The 25,182-nt window shown below is 33.6% G+C and overlaps 2 protein-coding genes and 1 long non-coding RNA gene across 3 annotated transcripts; 1 reads left to right on the forward strand and 2 right to left on the reverse strand.

Annotated features, from left to right (window-relative positions):
- The first annotated feature begins 4,999 nt into the window (after positions 1–4,999).
- On the forward strand, positions 5,000–9,267 carry LOC145611526 (uncharacterized). Its single transcript, XR_014106397.1, has 3 exons — positions 5,000–5,448; positions 6,128–6,176; positions 9,121–9,267. It is a non-coding gene; the product is annotated as an uncharacterized LOC145611526 (long non-coding RNA).
- A 1,585-nt stretch (positions 9,268–10,852) lies between these two features.
- Positions 10,853–15,284, reverse strand: LOC145624835 (putative glycosyltransferase At5g03795). The gene is made up of 4 exons (XM_081677923.1): positions 14,970–15,284; positions 13,330–13,592; positions 11,683–12,031; positions 10,853–11,560 (listed from the first exon to the last, which is right to left on the reverse strand). Exons 1-4 carry the CDS (start codon positions 15,282–15,284, stop codon positions 10,883–10,885), a joined length of 1,605 nt encoding a protein of 534 aa, XP_081534049.1. The 3' UTR covers positions 10,853–10,882.
- Positions 15,285–18,082: 2,798 nt separating this feature from the next.
- Positions 18,083–24,443, reverse strand: LOC145624837 (putative glycosyltransferase At5g03795). The gene is made up of 4 exons (XM_081677924.1): positions 24,147–24,443; positions 22,149–22,411; positions 18,925–19,273; positions 18,083–18,771 (listed from the first exon to the last, which is right to left on the reverse strand). The coding sequence occupies exons 1-4, from the start codon at positions 24,441–24,443 to the stop codon at positions 18,094–18,096; spliced, it is 1,587 nt and encodes a 528-aa protein (XP_081534050.1). The 3' UTR covers positions 18,083–18,093.
- Between the last annotated feature and the right edge of the window lie 739 nt (positions 24,444–25,182).

The raw sequence follows: 25,182 nt of genomic DNA on the forward strand, positions 1-25,182 counted from the left end.
ATGATCTAGAGGAGGGCCTAATATGTATTTATCATTCCTAATGCAATTAGGAAAGGTTTTAGTCTTCTAGATTCTTCTAGAAGGTTCTTTTCATTCCTAATTCAATTAGCATTGATAAATTAACTTTTGTTGACTTTTTAGAGTTTTAATCAGAATAAAAGAGTGTTTTTAAGGAAAATACGATTTTGCCCTCTGTATGGCCAAATTTTATCTTAATTTAGAAAACGCGTAAAAAAATTTGATTAGCGCCTAACGCCAGTCATTAGCGCCTGGCGCCTAGCGCTAGCGTTAAGCGCCTGGCGCTAATGTTCAGCGTTAGGCGCTAACTTTGTTTTTTCTCGTCGAAACTCTGATTTGTTTTTCTATCTTTTTGGCTGATTTTCTCTATAAATAGCCTCCTAAAAACTCTGTTTTCAATCATCTACAATCATCAATTCTCTAATTCTCTTCTCTCTCGAAGCTAAAGCTTATTCTCTCTCTCTTTTCTAAACCAACCTTTATACACAATTCCGCATTCACAATATCTAGACACACCTAGCCAAGTTCGAAGTTGCCTCCGCCCTAGACGTGAAAGGTTTTAATATTTCTGAGGGTTTGGTCCCAAATCTCTATTCCAATTATTTAATTTAATTGTTTGATTTTTTATTTTCCTTGAAGTTACTAACGTGTGTATTTTGTTATTAGAAAGAGGTACGAGGCATCCAAGTAAGTGCTTTAATTGATTTATTGATATTATGATATAGAAATCATGCTTAGATTGTTATTTTGATTCCTAGTATCATGTTTAGGATGTTCCTAGTATCATGTTAGGATGCTTTCTTTAGTATGATATTTAGGGTGATTTGCTTATATCAATTATGATTTCTATGATGCTTCCTATGTTCTTTCCTAATATTCATGTTAGTATCATGTTAGGGTTAAATATTTGATCTTTATTGTTTAGTGACATGCTAGGGTTTGTTATTAATCTTGTTAGTATCATGCCTAGGATCTTGCTATTAATATTATGCTTTAACATGATTATTTTTAATTATTATGATTATTATTATGTTGCTTGATATTTTTATTGTTATTGCTTGATAACGCCTTTTATGCATGTTTAAAGGGAATTTTTAATTGTAATCACGCTTAATAAGATAATTAATAATATTGTTTAGGGTTAATTTGATTATAATTCATCGCCAATAATAGATTTGTTTGTGCATTAATATTCAACCAACATAGATAAACAGGTTTAGGGTTAATCCTATTGATTGCATGTTAGTCAGAAAGCGCACATGAATACGATCAGAATAAAGTAGAGGCCTATTATTAGGGCAGGTTCAATCTCTTTTAGGTTGGATCTGTACCTTCATCCCCGAACTACCAGTCACGGTTCCAGACCTATTGGAGTTAACGATCTCCTGGATCGTTAAGGGGTGTAACCTTCACCTCGTGAACGGTTTACAAGTTCCTATCTTCTTTCCCTTTGGACGCTACCGTACTTAAGTGTATGATCACAGTGGGGTTCAAGCTAGGGATAACGCTTGAAATATTCCCTACAACAAAGTATTCACATTTTTAATAAGTATAAAATATACAATATTTCTTTATTATTTTGTTTTTACTACAACTTCTGCTGAACTCATTATTTAATTTATTCTACTCCCTCTATTTATGGAAAACGCAAACAAATAAAAAATAAAAAACAATATTATAAAGTCTTTTAATGTATGATTAGCACAAAAAACCTCATACAATTAAATTTCTCTAAGCATATTAATGATAATTTTAATCATTAATTAAGATTTTATGCATAATATAAAGTAAAAAATTGGTTCACTCCAAGACCAGTTTTTATAGGGTTTTGGACCAGACTGGATCAAAGACCGGAAAATAAAATTTCTCAACCTAGAGAATCGGTCCAGTCCGGTTAGGTCCGGTCCATTTTTTCGATCAGGACCGATTAATGAATTCCCCTCTAATATTTTATTAATTATCTCTCTTACTAACCCTACTTTTACAAGTATTTTTCTCTCTTACCAACATCACTTACACTAATTTAATTTTATTATTATTATTATTATTATTATTATTATTATTATTATTATTATTATTATTATTATTATTATTATTATTATTATTATTATTATTATTATTATTAACTCTATTATCTTATTAAAGCCTACAATCCTACCCTATATACTACCTCCGTTATTTTAGTTGACACATTTTGACTTTCGCACTATTCACACACTCCACTTTGACCGTATTTTGTGTGTTATGTGTAATGAAAAATATATTCATGTGGGATCTTGTTAGATTGCTCACGATATGTATATCAACTTTTTATAATTTTTGTTTCTCAATAATTAAAGATATTAATGGTTGAATTAGTGCATTGACAATTGTGACTAAAGAAACGTAGGAAGTATTTCTTAAACTATGTGCACTCCTTATCGTTGTGATTATTCCGAAATGAAGGGAGTATTAGATTAATGGTACTCCCTCCGTCCCTTAATACAAAGCATATTTTCGTTTTAGCGTAGGAATTGAGAAATTTGTAAATTTTGTAAAACTAATGATTAAAAGTACATATGTGCATGTGGGGTGAGAGAGATAGAGAGAAAGTTCTAAATTAGAGAGAAAGAGAGAAATATGTGGCTTGCTTTCTCATTCATCATTCATGAAATATATAGAGTTACAACCTTTAACCCTAGAATAAAGATAATTCTAGGAAAATATAAAGTTAACTAAAATATACATGAGATAATATTCTAGTAAATCAATTAATATCCCATAATATCTCAATACCCCCCCCCCCTGAAGTTGAGCATGCGGGTCATGAATGCCCAACTTAGAACGAAGATAATCGAACTCTGATTTGCCAAGAGCCTTTGTGAATATATCCGCAAGCTGAGACGAAGTCGAAACATGAGAAGGAGAAATCAACCCTTCGGTAATTGCATCACGAACAAAGTGGCAATCAACCTCAATATGCTTTGTTCGTTCATGAAACACGGGAAATTTAGCAAGATGAAGAGCCGGCTCATTGTCACAAAATAATTTGATTGCTTTCGGATGTTGCACACTGAGACTTAACAACAAAGCTTTGATCCACTTTAGATCACATGTAATTGCCAACATGGAACGGCATTCGGCTTCTGTAGAAGACGTTGACACTGTGGGTTGCTTCTTGGTTTTCCATGAAATGGGAGACTTACCAAGAAACACTAGCCAACCAAACAAAGAATGACGTGTTAGAGGACATGCACCCCAATCTGAGTCACACCAACCCTACGGATTCAAGTCACACTCAGAGCTCAATAAAATTTCCTATACCGGAGTGCCTTTCAAATAACAAACCACCCTTAATGCAGCATCCCAATGCTCACTATGAGATTCTTGCATAAAATGAGATAAAACATGAATCGAGTATGCTAAATCAGGACGAGTAACAGCAAGATAAATCAAACGGCCAACTAGTCGTCGATATGCCTCTAGATCAGAGAGAAGATCACCTGTAGAAAGACTCAACTTGTGGTTCTGCTCCATAGGAAAGCCACTAGGCTTTTCTCCCAAAAGACCTGCTTTAGAAATAATATCTAATGTATACGTTCGTTGGCACAAAAACAAAACCGCAGAGCTACGGGCTACTATACCTCAATACCCAAAAAATATTTTGAAGGACATTTCAAAGGACCAAGGTCCTTCATCTTGAAGCTAAGATAAGCCAGCGGAATCATTCCCAGAAATAATTAAATCCTAAACATAAACTATGACAGTAATCTGAACTTTGCCTGTAGCATATGTGAATAAAGAGTAATCAGAGTAAGATTGTATGAAACCATACTATTTTAAGGTTGTGGTAAGTTATGCAAACCAACATCGAGGAGCCTATTTCAAGCTATAGAGCGACTTTCGAAGTCTGCAAACCAAAGAAGAATCCGAGCTTTTAAAACCCGGAGGCAATTTCATGTAGACCTCCTCACCGAGATCACCATGTAAGAAGGCATTGTGTGTAATACCTCGTATTTTTATACGTGTTTTAATAAAAATAAGTATTTTAAGAAGTATTTAATTAAATTGAATTGTTTTATTTAAAGTATTTAAAGTATTTATTTTAAATAAGTTTGAAAATAATTTAAAAGAAAAATTGATTCTAATAATCCCACCTTTGACCAGTTCGCCGTTAATAATCCCACCTTTAGGGGGCATTCTCTTCCATTGGTCCCTGACCTATAAGTAACCGGTATAATGGGTTAACATGCCACATGTCAATTTTTGATTTGCCAAAATATATTTTTTTTTTTCATTTATTTTTTTTTACAAAAATTAAAACTTAAAATTTTCCCCTTTTCTTCTTCCTTATCCTTTTCCCTCCTTCCTCCATATTTTCCGGCTAGGCAGCCCACCACTCCCACTACAACCAACCACCCCCACCCCCAAAACACTAACCCAGCCACACCCATTCCTAAAACAGCCTACCCCAGCCACCCCCACCCCCACCCCCGAAACACCGTACCCCAACATATCCCCACCCCAAAACGATTCATTTTAGCCATCCCACACTCCCAAAACTCCCAACCCAAACCTTCCCTAATCCATGAAAAATGCCAGCCCATTCCTTCTCACCTTGAAACGCCCACCGACCACCACAATAAATGCGCATCTTGGATCTTCAAATTGGAGCATCAATTGAAGTAGTTGGTGTCAAATTGTGGGATTGGAGGCCATAATTATGCTTTTAGGTTGACGAATTGCTAATTGCAAGTGGTTTAATTTGGAGGTCGATTTGCTATCGATCGGTGGCAGATCGATTAGAGTGCAAGGACTGCAAGAAGGCTAAATTTCTCTTACACGGGTGTCAGGTGCTGCGTTGTTGGGTGATGATAGCTCGCTAATGAGAAGGTGCTGGTGGTGTGACTGCTTAGTAGTGAGCAGGGAACATCGAGGGCAAAGGGGTTGCATAGTAGTTGTTATTGTTGTTGTTGGTACCTTGTGGTTGGAAATGAAGTGGGGCTGGTGGTTAGGGAAAGAAGGCTTGGTGCATGGCCAAAATATTAAAAAATAATTAAATAAATAAAACAAAAACAAAAACAAAAACAAAAAACAAAAAATTACCCAAAGAACAGGTTACCGGTCTTAAGGGACCATTGGAAGAGAATACCCCCTAACGGTGGGATTATTAAATAACAATCAAAAGGTGGGATTATTAACGGCGAACCGATCGAAGGTGGGATTATTAGAATCAATTTTTTCTGATTAAAAAAGGAAAGTTTATTTAATTATTTAATTTAATTAAGTTGGGGTTTAATTTAAGGTTTTAATTTAGTAAAGTTTTTATTAGGGATGGGATTAGGAAAATTAAAAGAGGAAAGTTAGGGGAAAAGGGTTTATAGAGAAGGGGTATAAATATTCCACTTATGAGGCAAATCAACTTTGCAACTTGAGTGGAGAAAACCCAAGGTAAACTTCTCTCTCCTTTCTCCTTATTTTCTTTCTTTTTATTTCTCCTTTTTCCCCTTCCCCTTTTCTATTTTTTGGTTGTCCCCTTCATCACCACCGCCGACCACCGACAACAGGTGGTCGCCGGCAGCAGGAAGCCACCAGCGTTGGCAGCTGGCTTGGTGGCTGCCGTTGCTTTCTCTCTCCCTCTTTTTCGAACATATATATATATAAATAAATAAATTAAATCTTTAATGTTGAAAACTAATCTATGCTTAAATATAATTGTTAATTATGAGTTTTGGGATTTGATTTTGATGTTTGATTATAAGTATTATGTTAATTAATTTTCAGAATATGTTTTAAATTAAAAAGCCCCAATTTTTGAAACCCTAGGTTCTTGATTTGTAAATTATTGAAGGGTTAAGATGTATAATGGTTTAGTCCTTTGATTAAAGTGTTTTAAAGCTTAATTGCAGCAAGTTTTTATTAAAATATAGTGCTAGAATTTTTAGTAGAGCATTTAAAATCAAGTTTCTTTAAGGAATTTTAATTACCCATTAATTGGAATTAAAGTATGATGTTTTAAATATAATTTCAGCTTATTTTAATTAAATTATGAGGGGATTTATAATAGAATATATTGCTGAAAATTTGTGTAAAGTGGATTTTAATATTCTTCTATAATTTTAAATTGTAGGAGACTTTGAAGTGAGTGAAGTCATGGCGATTCTAAGATCGTATACAAGGTACGTTCGCGTACTTAGCATAATTATGTTAACATAATAGCATGCTAAATGTGTTTGATTGATTACAAGTAGTATCATGCTAGGTTTGGATTGGAAAATTGTGATTTGGATGTTCACTACTACAAAACACATGAATATAGAACGCCTGAAACAAGCCATATAGAACGCCTATCTGAGATAGGCGCTTCATATTCTAGGTATAAAGTAAATAAAAAAACAAGGAAAAGAGAACAGTCATCTTAGGATAGGCGCTCTGTAGCTGTATAAATAGAGAACGCCTACCACAGATAGGCGCTCTCTTTTCCTTACCTTTTTTTTTAAAAAATATTATTATTATTATTTAATTATAAATAATAATAATAATAAATAAATAAACAAAATACCACAACAATAACATTTTATTTAACAAAAAAATTAAAATACATGTATTTCAATTACAATAACTAAATTCGTTGAGGAAAAAAAAAGGAAAAAAAATACATTACAAGTTCTCTAATGCTATTGATTAATTATTTATACCGCTAACAACAATTGCGGCCTTGTGGGTTTAGAGAAGAAATCAATGCAAATTGTGTCAATGCCTGCGGTTGTTCAGCAAAATTTCACTCTAATATCTGTAAAAACATGAAAAACAACAAGTGATAAGACCTATATATTTGCATATTAACAACAAGAACAAATCATAGAATAATTTAAATCCAAATAGTATGTAGCAATGTAACATGCATATTAACCGGCCAAATGACGCTCAATAACTGAATAATCAACTTGAACATGTAACAAAAATCCATACATAAGCAACAAGAATAGATCCACAAACAAAAAGTAATAAAAGTGTAAAATCACCTCTAAAATACAAGTGTTGGTATTTCATATATGAAATGTTAAAACCCACAAAAATGATCAAACATCTCACTTAATCTAAATGAAAATCAGAAATTTTAAATTTTATATAATTGAAATTCAAAACCATTTCTAAAGTGAAAATCAGACAATTAAGATCTAAAAAATTACTAATTGAAAATTAAAACCAAATTTTAAAATTAAAATCAGAAATTTTAATTAGAATAAAATCAAAAGTTTGAATTAAAATAAAAAAAAAAAACTTGGGATCTAAATTATAGATAAAAATCGTCAGATGAACACCACCTAAAACACGAATTGATGAATGACGATGGCTAGCTTGAGAGGAAAGAGAAGGAACACCACCGTTTGCAGCCACCAGCCAACTCGGCAACGCCTAACACCAATTAACCCGCAAATACTTGCGCCCAAAATAGAGAGATATATATATTCAATGGTTCAATAGAACCAAGGGCGTCATTCACACAGCCTAGAAATACCACAATCAGACTTTTGCGGCCAAAGAACCTAAAAATCATCATGATCTTACTTTCGCAAAACAAACCACCCAAAAATCATCACGATTTGAATTTCGCAAACAAAAAACAAAAAACAAAAAAAAAAAAAAAAAAAAAAAACCACCATGATCGAACCTTTGAGCACCGCGCCACATCGGAGTTAGAGTTGGAAAGCAAGGAGTGATGGTGGTATAAAGGGTTGTTGTTGTGTGTGTGCGTGGTGGGGAGAGAAGTGACTGATAATTAAGGGTTGAAGTTAGAGGAGAGAGGGGTCAAGGTTAGAGGAGGGAATGAGGAGAGAGATGAGGGAAGTGGGAAGTGGCGGCTTAGGAAAGTATGAAGTAGGGTTAGAGTGGAATTGTGGAATACGAAGATTTTTTTTTCTCAATATATTATACTTATAGAACGGTTATCTATAAGGGGTGATCTATATCATATAGTGTTATATTTGGATATATCATATAGAGCTGTTAATTTAGACAGGCGCTCTATAGGTTTCAACCTACAGAACGCTTATCTTACATAGGCGCTTTGTATAATGCTAGAGATCGCCTGTGAAACTTAACAGTTATGTATTGTGTGTTGCTTATTCCACATTTTGTGGTAGTGGTTATTGGTGATTGGATTATGAAGCATGATTGATTTGTGATGGATTATTGATTGGAAATTGATAGCTTGGAATATTATTTATGAACCACATATTTATTTATGGCATGTTAGAGAGCATGTTTAATTAAACTAAATGTTTAATTTGGTTTGGAATATTGAAAAAGAATTTTATTATGGTTCATATAATTTTTATTGATGCTATAAGCATGAGAAAAGAGCTATATAAGTGTCTATGTACACGAGGAATAAATTAGATGTTGGTGTCTTAGTGCACTTAAGGTGTTTTTAACACCAAGGGATAGGATTTGTGGCGCTTTATGCGTTTAAGGTGTCATTGGCACCGAGGTAAAATTAAAAAGGATTCAACATTAAATTTTATGTGGTCACTAATTATTCAAGAATTAAATTGGTATATTTGATTGTTTGAATAATTATTATTGATTGAATGACTATGGTTTGAGAGTCATCACCAAGTTTAATAATCTGTAAATAACATAAAGTGAAAGAGATTACGCACCAAAACTCTTGGAACGTATACACCTTGAGTATGAACATATGGGGGGGAGTTATGTGACTTTATATTTGATCATAACTTCTACTGGAGTACAGGACGTTGTACATTCCTTTTATTATTATTATGCGCAGGAATTCCGCCACTTACGAGTGGTTATTGATGTTGGCACGGTTAGCTCCCGTGTCAGTAACCTCAAATTTATTTGGGGGAGGTTGAGTGAGAAACCCGTTCGATGAGTAGTCAACATTAAATAAATTATGTAGTGTCTAGTGAGAACTTTTATTGAATGTTGTATGCTTGAAAAACAGGTGCAATGAGGTAAGTTTTGTGTTGATAGGAAATCGTATGTTAGTGTGTTAATTACGCTTATGTACTTAGCTTTGCTGATTGTGTGTTTTGTGTATTTGTTGGCCTTGTCTTTATCTTGGCCCTATGATGACCCATTTTTAATGGAGAGTAGTGGAAACAAGTAGAGATAAGCTTTTCAGGTGATGAAGCATATTCATGAATGGGCATGAGTGAAGAGCGAATCATGCTAATTTCTATAAGTATACAATTGTGTTATTGCTTTATTTATTTATGACTTTCTTTATTATATGTGACTAACGAAAAGGGGTTTTGAATTTCGATTTTGTTTTAATAAGGGCCTACAATGGTTTCAAGTTGTAGGTTGACTTTATTTTACTTCGTTTGACTTTACTTTCGTTATTTGATTTTCAATGTTGACTTGGCTTGAATTGTTTTGAAATTAGTCTTCCGCTGTGTGTCTTTGATAGTTGCCTTAACCGTTATCACGGTGGCAGTAATGTATTAGATATTCCTATTTAAAGGTTTTAAACAGGGCAAACACAGGTATTTTAAAAGGAAGGAATTTCTAGGGTTTTACATTGTGCACATCCATTTGATGTAACTCCCAATTTATTGCAGCCGCAATAGCTATGACAGTGCGCACCGACGTCATTTTTGCAACCGGAGAAAAGGTGTCTTCATAATCTACCCCTGCTTTCTGATGATTTACAAACACTACCAAATGAGATTTGAGACGCTCTACATCTCCATTTGTGAAAAAAACTTGGTCTTGTAGACCCATTGACTGCCTAGAGCTCTTTTTCCAGGCGGAAGATGTTCCAATGTCCAAGTACCATTGTCTTCCAAAGCCCGAATTTTTTCCTACATAAACTTGCGCCATCCATCAAATTTCATCGCCTCTCTGAAAATTTTTGGATCTTTACTTTGAATAACTGCTGAAATAAATTTCCGATAATTCACAGAAAAATTATAACAATGTATATAGTGTACTAGGGGATACGGAGTACATACCTGAAGACTGATTGGATGATAGAGACGGACTTTTAGCAAACACAGTGTGAGTTACATAATCTCGAAGTAAAACTGAGGGAAATTTCACTCTGAAAACACGACTGATGCCCTGTAAAACTTGATGTACCATGGGGGAAAGCTGCTCGGACTGCCCAGCATTGGCAGCCTCAACCTCGACCTGCTCCTCTATGTGCTGCTGGACAGTGGCAGCGTGCTGCTGGACAGTGGCAGCGTGCTGCTGCTGTGTATGTGCTGGGCAGTGGCAGCTTGCTGATGCTCTGTATACTGCTGGGCAGGGAACTCCGCAGCCCCCCTTTGGCCAGCATCATCATGCCGCAAGGTGGGTGCGGAGTGGACTGTTTCCCCTCTGTTTCCCAAGTCACCGTCCCCATCATTACTCCAATCAAATGCAGCAAAATCAACATGAATGTCATCACTCGTATCACACAAATTTGTATCAATATTAACGGCTTTCGGGCTACCAAAAAATCGAGGCACTTACATTATTTTTTTGCTAATTCTGAGCTCAATTCGGATCCTTAAGGTCTATAATGACCCCTAAAACCTTAACCGAAGATTTTCGACATGTTAACCGATGAAAAAGTTAAATCGGACTGCAATTTATAATTTATACGAACTTTTGGCCTGTAATTTGCAATTTTTTATAAATGATTGCAATTTGCAAAATAGTAATTTTAAATGACTGCAATTTGCAAAAATTTTCATACAAATTTAATCATTTATTCTAAACTTATACCATTGCACAATATGCTTTATGAACAATGATATCAAATCATGACGTACTAGTAAGTAGCTAGTTTTGGTTTCCCCTACTCACCACTACCACAAATGAACTCATTTTCAATTTATATGTATTTTTTTTTTTAAAAGATTTACAGGGTCTATAACTCTTGGTGATCATGAACATGCACGTTCAATCTCCGAAGCCAAACCGAATGAAGTATCATATGAAAGAAATCATAGCGTTTAGGAGGAGAATGAACTTCAAAATGCCTCCTTACTTGAAGCACTCTTCGGTACATCTTCAAATATTTCTTTGTAGAAATGCTTGATAAGATTATCTTCAAGTTCGGAATGTCCTTCACCGAGACTTCAATTGAGAAGGACTTCCAATTCAACACATCACTAAATGGTGGTACGTAGTGATCCGATATAAGAACAGGCACACACCCGGTGTATATTGCCTCCACGATCCTAGGGCTCGCGACCTCATAACCACTAGGACAAATACAAAACTTGCTATTTTTTAGCATGTCATAGTAGGAAATTCCTTTTGGTAGGTAGTTGTATATTTTTAAGTCTTCGTCGTTGTTGTTTCCCCAATGCTCTAGGAGGATAGGCCTAATTGGTCCATGAAGTCCACCCGCGAAAAATCCTAAGATGGAGCGCCGTGAAGGGGATGGTCCTCCAACGAACCCTTGGATATCCCCTGTTCGAAGATTGATCTCAGGAAGGGATATATCTTTCCGAGGCTTGAACCCTTCGGAGGTATTAGCATTGCATAGGACTCGAATTGAGTTCTTGCTTAGGTAAGGTTCTGAATGTGATGCTTCTGGCCCCTTCATCAAAAACAAAAAATGAAAAAAAGGCGGCATTTTTAGCTAAATTCATAAAAAGGCATCAAAAATTGATTAACACTGCTATGTTGTAACATTATGTAGATCATCAATTTGATACGTACCCAGTCATGGCAAGAGAGCATAAAATGATCAGCTCCAAGGCTACGATTCCAATAAAGATACTTGCTAGAAATGACACTAATATAATCTCTCACGGTGTGTTTAATGGGACCAAAGTCACGAGAGTCACGTAGATAAACATAATGAACCATCATAGTGACACTAAAGGGAAGGAAGAACACATGAGCCTTATCTTGGTTCTTAGTTCGGAATTGGTCATTGATCTCCATTAGGTGTATGAAGTTCCCTTCGGTTGAGTATATACTTTTACAAGGGCCGTTGTGGAACAATGGGGTTTCACCTTCCTCGTAAACAAAAACCTTGAATCGTTTCTCCATTTCCATGTAGCTCCTGCAATTATCGATCATATGCAAGCACCAAGCTTTAACACTTCCTATCACATAACTTTTCACGTACATACTACATACTACTCCGCTATTATTTTAATACATCTCTCTTTCCACTATGAACAAATGTTGTTTTCTATGTAAGACCCTGTTCACTTCATCTTAAAAAAAATAATATTACTACTAATTAAGTTCAGTTCAGTAAAAATAAGTTCAGTTATAAAATTCAGTTTTCTTAAAAAAGAATTATAATAGAAAATCAATAAAAATAATTTCAGTTCAACAAAAATAATTTCAATTCAGTAAATTTAACTTAAGTTCAGTAAAAATAATTTAAGTTCAACAAATATAATTTTGTTTCAGTAAAAATAATTTCATTTCATCAAAAATAAGGTGAAGTGAACTCAAATTATATGCTTAAAAGGGGAAATTGTGAATGGATATGTTGATCAAAGGAATTATGCAACTTAAAATACAATCAATTCTGAATTTACCAGGCCAAATCATGTAATTAAATCATTTTCTATAAAGAATCACGAATGATCAATGATCGTGCGTGCCAAAAAAAACTTTGGCACGTAAATAACAAGTTCAATTGTGTTAATTATCAAATAAACTAATCCTTTTCGCCCTCTTTTTTCAAGTACTCGAGTTCATCTTAATTAGCATTGCATCTCATATAAGGTAAATGTTAACACACTCATTTAGTGCAAAATATAGAAATCTGATTAAGCAAAAAAAAAAAGACCTTTGATTTCCATACATGTTTAATAAAGTTCAAATCTTGAAAGAATCAGTGACCACTAAAACAAATTAGCTAGGTAAAACAAACATTTAGACTTTCCAAAAGAAGAAACTTATAATAACTTTTTGTCCCTCAATTTCCAAATGGAGTAACTTTTTAAGTAAAAGTAGTATGTATTATTAAAGTTTGCTTATTATGCATGTACCTTAAATTAACATTAATCATACATATCCTGCCAAATGTATTTAATGAAATATAACCAACAACTCAGCAAGAGTAGCATTTACGTCTCAATCTTCAAGCCAAATTGAACATGCACTAAAATCGGCACTAGTACTAGGACATACACTTTTCTAAAGTATCATTTTCAGAAATTGTAACTCTAAATACTAAGGCGTCACATGAATCATGTGATGCGTTTTTATAATTAAAATAATTATATCCAATACGTCTATATAGATAATTTGAGTATAACATAACTAATAGCCTGGTATTTTAGTTAATCAAGTCGTAACAACATTTTCCGAATATCCTATAATGCCATTTATCTTACATACCTGTGGAAAGCATTGGAGTTCCAATACATTGGACCGACGGGCTTAAAATCGGGATCATCATACGTACGATTTGTAAACTTAGCTTCCTTGATTCCGGCCCGAGCCTTTTGAAGGCCGATTTCAAGCTTATCCAAATCAGTAACCACCTTCTCTAGTTCAACTTTCCTTATGGGAGGGGTATGTGTTTCATTTAAGGTAGTGACGATGATATCGGTTGAATTTGGAGTCATGTCCTTTAATGTCATTGAACTCCCGTTTGTCGCCTGTTGAACTCAGCTAAATTAGCCTTTTTGTGTAACAACATCACTTAACTTTTTTTTTTTTTTTTTTTTTTTTTTTGGTGAAGAAATCACTTAACCACATTTAGTAAAGTTATTCCCGTAGTCAAAAAATAAAATAAAAAATTCTAAAAAAAAATCAATTCACACTTCTCTACTAAATTTTAACATTAAAAAAATATCAAAATAAAAATAAAAACTTATCCACTCAATACTAATACTACCTCCATTATATATTTTTTACAATGAATAAACATTTTTCCTCTCTACTTTATATCAAATTGTTGCAAATAATATGTAACAGAGATAGTAATCGCTTTGATTTTGTAACGTGGTAACGTGTACTAGTACAGTAGTACTACTTCCCTTCTTAAAAGATGTTTACACTCTATATAATCCTTAAAAAGAACAACGGAGGTACAGTAGTAAATACATTTACATTATACTCCGTATTACAGAGTATCTTAAGATATCAATGCTACATTAAATATTGTGGTAAACGATTAATATAATGAGAAGAAATCTCTAGTAAGAACAATAGTTTTAAATATAAGTACTACCAGTACATTATTTTAAGTTGTGAAAGGTATATACTCTCAAATTACCATTAGTGATTAACCCAAATTTTGGTCCATCTTATTGTACCTACATAGATAAGGTTTCAAGCTATAGATAGTGCAAAATAATTTTAGTGCATAGACCTAATTACAAAGAAAAAATAGTATCAAAGAAGTACGGAGTATATTTAGATTGAAAGTATAATTATGAAGAACTTCAATATGTGCATTATTCAATTATGCCCTACGAATAAAAAATTTGTTTCAAGTAATCCATTCTCCTTTGTTCTTATTTGACATATTAATTTCGTTCCAACCCGAAGTAAAATACATGCACTCGTCAATACTACACTCAAGACTCAACACATTAATTAGTTCCAACCCAAAAAAAAAAAAAAAAAAAAAAAAAAAAAAAAAAAAAAAAAAAAAAACACCTACTTTTCTAGATTTTTTAGGACAAAAACACGGGAGAGAAATACAAGGGAAAGTAAATGGTTTTCTTGTTTTTGTAAATGTCTTCTAGACATTTGGGAAGGATGAAAACTTTCTTTAACACACTTCTTAGTAATCATTGAACAATATAAATGTGTGTGTGACCCGTAATTAAAACAAAACTCTTACTAAATTTTTTTTTAAAAAAATTAACATTAGGACACCAAAGTGAAATTATGTCAAATCTCCGAGCATCAAAGTGAAAATTTTCGTATACGACACCATGTCACTAATGCAAAAACATGTCACGAAAAACGACAGAGTACAAAAAATAAACGGAAAAAAAGAGAGAAAAAGTGATAAAAATTCTCACAAGTGCAAAAACAGATGAGCTATTAGCAGCTTGAATTGTTGCAACATGATCAGAAGGTGTTGATAAAACAGATTCCTCTGTTACAACACTAGCTTTCTCTGCTATTATTCCTTCTTCAATTTTCAACCTCAAATCTTCAGTTGAAACTTGGTGTTTCTCCCTTGAATTTACACCTGATGAAGTTTTCGATGGCGAAAACAAAGGGTTTGGATTTAGACCACCATTGAACGAAACAAACCCAAATAACAAAATCAATGGTAAAGTAAAGCAAACTATTACTTTCACTAATGGTGATGATAAATACAAATACCCCATTTTATTTTTGTTATTTTCTTCTAATTTAATCTCTTGTAATTGTTCTAAATTTGATCACTTAAAATTATATGATTATATCAACCTCAAAGTTTTTTTTGGTATGGTGCAACATGTTTAGTTGTTATATCTTTACACTGAAAAAAGGGGTTATTGTAAAAAGAAGGTGGTTTAGTATTTGGTAGTAGGAAGACAAAAGAAGTGAAAGGTTTAATGGTTTTATAATTAAAAAAAGTGGGTCAGAAATCAAGAGAAAGTGAACATCTGGTGATAAATAGTTGCACCTTCAATTCAACCAGCCAGGCGTCTAATTGAACAGACCTTGTTTTGGAATCAAGTACATGCAATATAAAGGAGAATGAAACCAAAAACAAGTTTAAAGCCAAATGTAAGGGTGGGGGTCAATGTGAGTGTGAACCTTTTTGTTTGACTGTTATTCCTTGCTACGTGACAAATCTGTTTTTTGGAGTTATTGATAGAGTTCAAATTGATTCGAGCTAAGAATACCCTGATCAAATTGGAAGTGATTGAAGGGGAACTATGTGGAGTATTCCCTTCATTTCAAATTAATTGCAGCATTTTTTTTCATTCGATGCAATATATATATATGACTTGAGCCACTATTACGTTCCATTTGACATCTCTAGTTTTTGGTAGACTTTGTTGTTAGGTATAGTAGTGTTTTTAATATAATGTGTCGATGTCATGCAATTATAATGATAATCGGGCTTTTTGGGCCATATTCGACGGGTCTTTAAATACCTAATTAAACATGTTAAAAAGTACTTGTCCATGATCAGGTTCGACTCTGGGACGATAAGTTATGCCCATAGCCCGCCCAAAATCGTGCTAGACCCAATTTCATCAATTCTACTTACAATAAGACCACTCTCATTCATGGGCAAATAAAAAAAATGACATTATCTCTCTACCCACTTTCTCACTCCTCTTTTCCACTTTTTTTCATGGACATTTTTTTTCTAAAACTTCTCACATTCATGGGCTAATAAAAAAAACCCACACCACTCTCTCTCCTATTTTTTCTCTCTCCTAAAATATTACTATCATTACATTATTTTTAATGTGTAGCTTTTTTTTTTTTTTTGCTGATTTGGTACCATGGCCCACACTACTGTAGCAATGAATGTTTGCCATTGCTATGGGCATTTGAGGATTTCCTCATGGGCATTTTTTCTAATGCTCATGAGTGGGAAGCCAAAATTTCATTTTTTTTCATTAAATTCTCCTCATGGGCAAAAAAATGCCCATGAGTGAGAGTGCTCTAAGGGTCAATAAATTTCAATTTTTATAAGTTCTTTAAATAAGCTTTATACTTACAATTAGAGGTGATCGGATATTTGGTGTTGCATATCGTGTCTAGCCCACATCTAATTTAGAGGTGATAAAAAATCGGGTCGGGTCGGGCCTTGACACAATTTCTCGTGCCCAAACCCGTAAAAAAAAGTAGCGGGCTTATCGGGCCAAAACGGGCTTATCGGGCTTTTTTGGGTCGGGTTTTGGCTTTTTTAACTAAAAATGCATTTTTATGCTTTGCCCAAACCCGCCCTATTTTCGGGCCGGGCCAATATTGATCACCTCTAATCTAATCCATAGCCTATTAAGCTTGTTGAATATTGTGTTGTAATGTGGTTACGTGAAAGCCAAATACTCCCTCTGTTTTTTTTTTTTTTTTAGCTATACTTGCTATTTTTGTCCATTTTTTTAAAAAACAAACTACACTTTCTCTTTAGGATACCTTTGCAATTTAATAATCTAAGCTAAGAGACACATGCAATGTGTGCGTGAACAATATAAAATCTATCATACTCGATTCTTCTTTTTTTTTTTTCCCGAAATGTTATCCTCCTTTTTTTTTTTTTGAAGAAAATGTTATCCTCCTTATTCTGATAAGATTAAAAAGATATAGTTAAAAATTGTTGATAAAAAAAATATATATATATTAGTTATTAAATAGTGAAGAATTGTAACATATATTATTTACAACTTTGTTATTTGATAAACAAGTAATAATGTTTAGTGCTGTCAAATTTCAAACTGAAACCGTTTAACTACCCAAAACAAACCGACCCAAGTGAGAACCGAATCGATTAAAAACCATTTTTTGAAACCAAAAACCGACCCGAACCGTATGTGAATGAACCCGAAACCGAACCGATCCGAATAACGTTACACCGTATAAGAACCGAACCCGTTAATGAACTTAACCAGTTCTAAACCGAACTGAAATCAAACCAAACCGAAAAAGAACCGAATTGTTAAATTTTTACCTTAAATTATACAATTATGACTTGTGCTTTCCTAATGAAAAATAAAAAAAAGTTAAATAAGGTAAACTAATCATAAAATCTGTTGTACTTTAATGTTAGATTCCAAATATATTTGTTTTCTTATTTTATGTGATTGATTTCATATGAGACTAACATTATGAAACGGATGGAGTAAAATTTTCTTCATTTTGTTGAGTGTTACTTAATTACTAATTTCACAAACTAAGGATAAGTGAAAATGGGGACTATACATGTTATTATGTGAATACTTTTGTATTAAAGATGAGAGAGAGAAAGTTGAGATTTGTTAAATAAAATGGGTAAAAATGAAAAGTGAGTAGAATTTGGAAAAAGGGAGTGAGTATATTTTTGGCTTTTTGCCTATTGAAAGAACTCTCTATCTAATATCCACTAGATTACAAGTCCACAAAATCTAGCTTAGCCCAATATATTGCTGCAAATATCATGAACATGATATTTAAATTCCAAAAAAAAAAAAAATGCGGACTATAATAAGGCTTGCTTTACAACTCTTGATGATCATGAACTTGCACATTTAATCTCCGAAGCCAAACTGAATGTAATATCATATGAAAAAAATCATAACGTTGAGGAGGTGAATGCACTTCAAAATGCTTCCTTACTTGAAGCACTCTTCTATACATCTTCATATGTCGCACCCTAGAAATGCTCAATAAAATCGTTTTCAGGTTCGGTATGTCCTTGACCGCGACCTCAACCGAGAAGGCCTTCCAATTCAACACATCACTAAATGGTGGTACGTAGTGGTCGGATATAAGAACCGGCACACACCCGGTGTAGATCGCTTCGACTATCCTAGGGCTCGCCACCTCGTAACCACTAGGGCAAAGGCAATATTTACTATTTTTAAGCAGATCATAATAGGAGACATTTTGTGGGAGGTATGTGTGGATTCTCATATCTTCATCACTTTTGTTCCCCCAATGCTCTAGGAGGGAGGGCCTAATAGGCCCGTGATTCCCACCCGCGAAGAAGGCCAAGATGGAGCGATTTGAAGGGGATGGGCCTCCAATGAACGTGCTCGTTGGCCCCGGTTGGAGGTTGATCTCGGGTAGGGAAACATCTTTCCGAGGTTGAAACTCTTCGGAGGTATTAGCATTGCATAGGACCCTAATTGAGTTCTCCTTTAGGTAAGGGACCGAAAATGATGCTATTGGACCCTACAAGAACAAATTAAAGTGGCAATTTAGCTACCTTCACAAAAAATGATGATAATACTCAAACCCTTAAACAAAAAGTTAATATGTACACGTGTATAGAATGCAATAAAACAGAGGTCAAATAGTACAGAAATAAATCAATTTTGTACGTACCCAATCATGACAAGAGAGCATAAAGTGATCAGCTGCAAGGCTTCGATTCCAAAACGGATATTTGCTAGAAATAACGTCAATATAGTCTATAACAGTATGTTTTATGAAATCAAAACTTCGCAACTCCGGTTGATAAAGATAGTGAACCATCATAGTGACACTAAATGGGAGAAAGAAAACATGAGCTTTATTAGGGTTCTTGGTTCGAAATTGATCATTGACTTCCATTTGGTGTATGAAGTTCCCTTCAGTTGAATATATACTTTTACAAGGACCATTGTGGAACAATGGGGATTCCCCTTCCTCATAAACAAACACCTTAAACCGTTTCTCCATTTCTATGTAGCTCCTGTGCAATGAAATGCAATGCATCAATTAAACTAAACATATTCCGTACAAAGTATATGATATTGTGATATCATTACTACTTAAATAGTTTGATATATTTTGAAATCAATTGGTATTTGATATATTGTGACTATCCTAGGCCTTGCCACCTCAAACTTGACCATTGAAATTAGATTTTGAATGAATCATTTCACATCATCCAATACACATGCATGCATGAGTAAATGAACGAACTTTCGACGTGCATTTTACACTACTTATTGCATGATTTGTTTAGGTCAAGTCGTATTATTTGATTAGATTTACAATAAAATATGTTTTTTGGGCTTTTCATTTGACAAAAATAAGTAAATAAAAGAAATTTCAAATATTATTTCACTATAATACAGTTTAATAGTGTACATTATGACATGTGTATCCATGCTTTACATCTTTTTTTTTTTTTTGAATAGATCCATGCTTTACATCTCAATATACAAGGAAACATTATCCTTGATTAATTGACCGTATTTTTTTTTTTTTTTTTTTTTTTTGAATAGGACCGTATTTTTATTTGATGTTACATGGAGTAATTTGTTTTAGGAGAAATATAATAATTAACCAGCTTCTTACAAAAATTAATAAAATAAAAACGTTCCAATTTAAAGTATTATAATTATAATAAAATAAACCACCAGGATAAATGTTTTCTTTCTTACTTAGGCGTCTCAAAATATGTTCCGGTTTAAAATCTTTTCTTTTTAAGCATGACTTTTTATCCCAAAATATCCTTATTACACTACTTTAATTCCAGAATTGGCAAGAAAAACAACACCAAAAGAGTCAAGAGTTAAGCATTAATGACGGCTTATATCACTTATATGTACGTACCTTAACTTAACATGAAATTACACAAATCTTGACAAAAAAAATTGATAATGTGTAGCAACTAGTAGAGCTGTCAGTTTCTGACCCGAACCATTAAACCCGACTGTTTCGAACCGATCCGAAAAGGAACTGAACTGTTTAAAACCCGTTTTTTGGAAACCGAAAACTGACCCGACACAATTTTTTCCAACCTGAAACTAAACTGAACCGAATTTGTGCGAACCGTTACTAACCCGACCCGTTATCAAGCCAAACCGTTATAACCCGAAACTGAAAGCAACCCAAACCAATTACGTTTAAACCCGATAGTAACCCGACCCGTTTTAAACCGAAAACCGTTAAAACCCGATAAAAATCCGATAAACCTAAATCGTTCCAACCCGTAACTCGTTGTGACCGAACCGATTATAATCCGTAGCCCGTTGTGACCGAGCCGTTTACGACCCGTAACTCGTTGTGACCAAACCGTTTAAAACCCGTAACCCGTTATGGCTGAGTCATTTACACCCTGTTACCCAATATGTTTATGATCTAATCTGTTTAATTTCAACCCACTACTCGATAAACCCAATTTATTTATGACTTGACTTGATTATAACATGACTCATTCCTACTCGTTATCTGATTAATTCGACTCGATAATCATCCGACTCAATTTTAACCCGATATGATTTGATTAGAAACCCGCTTCAAATTGGGTAAACTCGTTTTCAAACCAACCAAGTTCAATCTAAACCGATTATAACCTGAAACGATTATGATTGGATCCGATTTCACCCGATCTGTTTTGAACCAAAACCCATTTTCGAACCAACCCTGCTAAACCCAAACTGATTATGACCCGAATTAATTACGACCCGTTTTGATTAAGACACGAACTGTTTTTCACCGAAACCCACATTAAACGGGCTAAACCTGTTTTCAAACCGACCCGGTTCAACCCAAATTGATTATGACCTGAACCGACTACAACCCGACCCGATAAGGACCCGATCCGAATAGAAACTGCAATTAAAAAAACTAAACCGAACTGATCCGATAATTTTCAAAACCAACCCGCTTATTATTTCAACCCGTTATAAACTGATCTGTTATAACCCGAAACTGATAAACCCAACCCAAACCCGAACTGTTTAACCGAATTGACACCCCTAAGTATACTAGATGTTACATTGTCGCAGATCCTTGTAAGTTAGGATATGAGTGACTACAACTGTGTCGTTTTTATCAATGCTAAATCTTTTACCACTATTCTATTAAGAAAAGAGCGTACCATTAGATCTTTCGACTATCATAAAGTAAATAAGTGGACTTATATATCAAAATAAAGATTTTTTGACAATTATCATCTACAATTGTTACAGTTTTAACAATTACTACCTATAGTATTTTTTTTATTTTTTTTTTTAAAAATTACCTTCTACGAGTACTACTTTTAAAAAAATTAAAAGTCTTCACCTACTTGGCTCTGAATTGAAGTGTGATGTCATGTGGGGTCCACTAACTACCTTCTCACCCTATTTCCCTCCTTTTCTTCCTTTCTCAATTTCTCATTCTGTAAATTCTTTCACAAATTGAAGTTTTTTCCCAATTTTGAGATGAATACAATACAGGTGATCGAATGAGAAATTGAATGAAAAAAAAGGGAGGGAGAGAAAAAGGGTGGGAAGGTAGTTAATAGGCCCCACATGACGTCACGTTTGAGTTGAAAGCCAAGTATGTGGGAAGTTTTTATGTTTTAAAAAATAACAAGTGATAAAAAAAATTTTTAAAAAAAATAAAATTATAGGTAATATTTTTTTTTTTTGACACAAAAATTATAGGTAATAATTGCTAAAATAGCAAACACTTATAGATGATAATTGTCAAATTTTCTTGAAAAAAATGCAAAAATTGCACACTCTACATAATACTTCATTTATACTTGGCATTATATTACTTAATAATAAGAGAATAAAATTAAAAAATTTAGTGGAGTATACCATAACATTACGTATAGCATAAAGTACCTGTGAAAAGCATTGGCATTCCAATAAATCGGACCGACGGGCTGAAAGTCGGGATCTTGATACGTACGATTTGTTGTATACTTAGCTTCCTTGATTGCTGCTCGAACCTTTTGTAGTCCTATTTCAAGCTTATCTATATCACTAGCAACCTTCTCTTCTATCATTGTGGGAGAAGGAGAAGCATTTGCACGTGTTTCATCAAAGATATCATTGGAATTTGGACTCATCTCCTCCTTCACTATTACTGAAGTCTCGTTTCCATCCTGTTCACGAAACCTACTTAGTCTTTATGTGCAAAAGCACGGAAAATTCACTTCACTAAATTATACGCTTTAAAATTGGTTGTCATGTTGATATATAGTGTGATTTGAACTATTAACTATGAATACTTATTCTCTGAAGTAAGAGTTATGACGTATGCTGTTATATTAATGTATGGTACTAAAAATGGACAATTAGCCTTGAACTGAACCGACACACAATCTAATTAGGCACGACACGAAATTAGTTTGACACGATAAGAGCGTGTCACAAGTCCAAAATAATAGTTTTTCTTGGCCCCGCTAGACGTATCGTGCGTGATGAGCATGAGGCATGCTGGCAATAAATGGCACGGGCGCACGACCGCCTTGCCCACCTTTATATGAGAAATTGTTATATAATCTCGGGTGTAAGGTGCATTCAAGGGTATTTATTTGCTCATTTTTATGATTATTGTTTGGGTGCACCGTGCAACCGGGTGTATATAACAATTTCTATCTTTATAATGGTACAATTTGTAACAAATCCAATTTTAAGTATGTTATTTATGATATGTTTCGTATGTTAAGTGAATACTCAATTCTATAAGTGGATTAGCGGAAAACAATTTTTGCCCTACATCATTCTACTACAAATCTAAAAAGTCAAGTCATTCATTCTATAATTTGAGTGATGATATTCTTTTACTTTTATTATTCCATAATAATTACTCCTAATAAACATGGAAAAATGTGAATGTTTGTACTTTACATATATTTTCTTTTTTGAGGGAATTGTGTACCCATGCAATTTTCTTTTCTTACAAGTTACAACTTTGGGATCCATGCTATTGCTCACACCCTCATCAACACTTTTCCTTTTTGTTGGAAAACGGTGATTAGCTAATTAATTCATTAATTATGCACCTTGCTCCCCAGTGCCGTTTAATTACTTGCACCATATTTAATTGTTAAGCGTTTACTTACCAACACTAACTGTAAAATTAAGGCATTTAATTAATTAATTACTACTGCAATTTGTTACTCTACTCAATTTTTATATGCTCTTTTTTGTTTGAATAAAATTCTTTTGAAAGTGCATTTCTTCAATGCCATTTAATTACTTGAATTGCATCATACTCCGTATTTAATTGTTAAGCGTTTACTTATTGTTAAGCGTTTACTAATTTACTTATTGGCACTATTATTAAATAAAGGCATTTACTGTTGCAATTTTGCTGAATTTTTATATGCACTTTTATTAAAAACAATACTCGGTAACATATTTTATGTTTAATTTTTTTTTTATTAAATGTTACGGAGTAAAAAAATTTCTAATACAGGTACCCTGTAATAACAATACTAATAACCAATCAATAACCACGGCTACACGGTGTCCACCAACACATAAAACTTTGTGAAATTAAATTATAAATAAAAATTTTATTATTATTTAATTTTAATAATACTGGAGTAAGTTATAGTAGAATAATTATAATTTTCTGATTAAATAAAAAAAATGGTTTGCTAGTGCTACATTAGTGTGCTACCAACAGTTCGAAACTCTCTACAGAAGGTAAGAATATTCACAACAACCCAGCACATCACAACCTCATACTTACCATTTTTGAACATGTAATTATCAATAAACGTTATGAATAAAACACCAAATGAATTAATTAGCATGTAATTTAATGCAAGCAACGTAACAACCTTGAAAGAATAATAATTAAGAAAGAGTGAAAAATAATAATCTTACTGGTGCAAAAACAGGAGAATTAGCAGCAGCCTGAATTACAAGATTATGAGGTGTTGATAGAACATAGTCCTCTGCTATAACATTAGCTTCCTTTGTTATTCCTCCTATTTCGCCATCGATCCTTAACCTCAAATCTTTGGTAGAAACTCTAATTGATGAAGTTTTCGACGACAACGATGAAAATGAAAGATTGGGAGTTATTCCTTTGTTGAATGAAATAAAAACAGTAAGCAAAATCAATGGAATAGTGAAACAAAGTAATAGTTTCACTAATGGTGAAAAATACAAATAACCCATTTTTGTATTTTTATTTTGCTTTTGGAATGAGTTAGTTTTCTTGAGGACAAGAGTGGATGTTACATGCTTAGTGAAAGTTAGCTTAGTGTTTGGTTGAAGGAGAATAAGAAGATGGAAGAGAAAGTTTTGAGGGTACGTTTTTTTATTGAATTACAAGTCTTATTAACATAGTTATATAAAGAACTAAATATATAAAGTGGGTCCAAAATAGAGAGAAAATAAACTAATTAGAGAATTGGTAGTATTACAAGATACTCAAAGTACTCCGTACAACACTATGCCAATTGCCAACTGCCAACTAGTGAACTAGCCAAGCGCGCGTCTGCTAGCTAGACCTCGTTTTGGCCTCCATGCATATATATATATATATACAAGCCTGTTGTGATTTACTGAGTTGAACTGAACTGAATTGAATTGAACTGAGCTGAACTCTTTATGAGAGAAGAAAATTAGGAACTGAACTGAACTGAAATCAAGCTGAAGTGAATACAGATTTTCATGTATGGCTGGCCACACCATCTGGTTGGAGTTACTTATTAAGAGGTTATTTATTTTGCAGTTACCTATTTAGGGGTTACTTAGTCGGTCAGGAGTTACTTGGTTAGTCAAGGGCTACTTGGTTATGGGTTACTCAGTCGGTCAGGGGTTATGTTAGTTGAAACGAACACTACAAGAGGGGGGGTGATTTGTAGTTAAGTTCCTAAAGACTATTTTTTTGCAAATTTAAATCAGAATATAA

The sequence above is a fragment of the Chenopodium album genome, chromosome 3, assembly GCF_948465745.1.
Source record: "Chenopodium album chromosome 3, dcCheAlbu1.1, whole genome shotgun sequence".
Classification (NCBI taxonomy): domain Eukaryota; kingdom Viridiplantae; phylum Streptophyta; class Magnoliopsida; order Caryophyllales; family Amaranthaceae; genus Chenopodium; species Chenopodium album.

Coding starts and splice junctions, on each gene's coding strand:
- LOC145624837 (XM_081677924.1), bottom strand. CDS start 24,443: ATGGGTTATTTGTATTTTTCACCATTAGTGAAACTATTACTTTGTTTC. Junction 19,274..22,148: donor AATGCCAATGCTTTTCACAG/GTACTTTATGCT, acceptor TTCATTGCACAG/GAGCTACATAGAAATGGAGA. Junction 18,772..18,924: donor TGCTCTCTTGTCATGATTGG/GTACGTACAAAA, acceptor TTGTTCTTGTAG/GGTCCAATAGCATCATTTTC.
- LOC145624835 (XM_081677923.1), bottom strand. CDS start 15,284: ATGGGGTATTTGTATTTATCATCACCATTAGTGAAAGTAATAGTTTGC. Junction 12,032..13,329: donor AACTCCAATGCTTTCCACAG/GTATGTAAGATA, acceptor CGATAATTGCAG/GAGCTACATGGAAATGGAGA. Junction 11,561..11,682: donor TGCTCTCTTGCCATGACTGG/GTACGTATCAAA, acceptor TTTTTGATGAAG/GGGCCAGAAGCATCACATTC.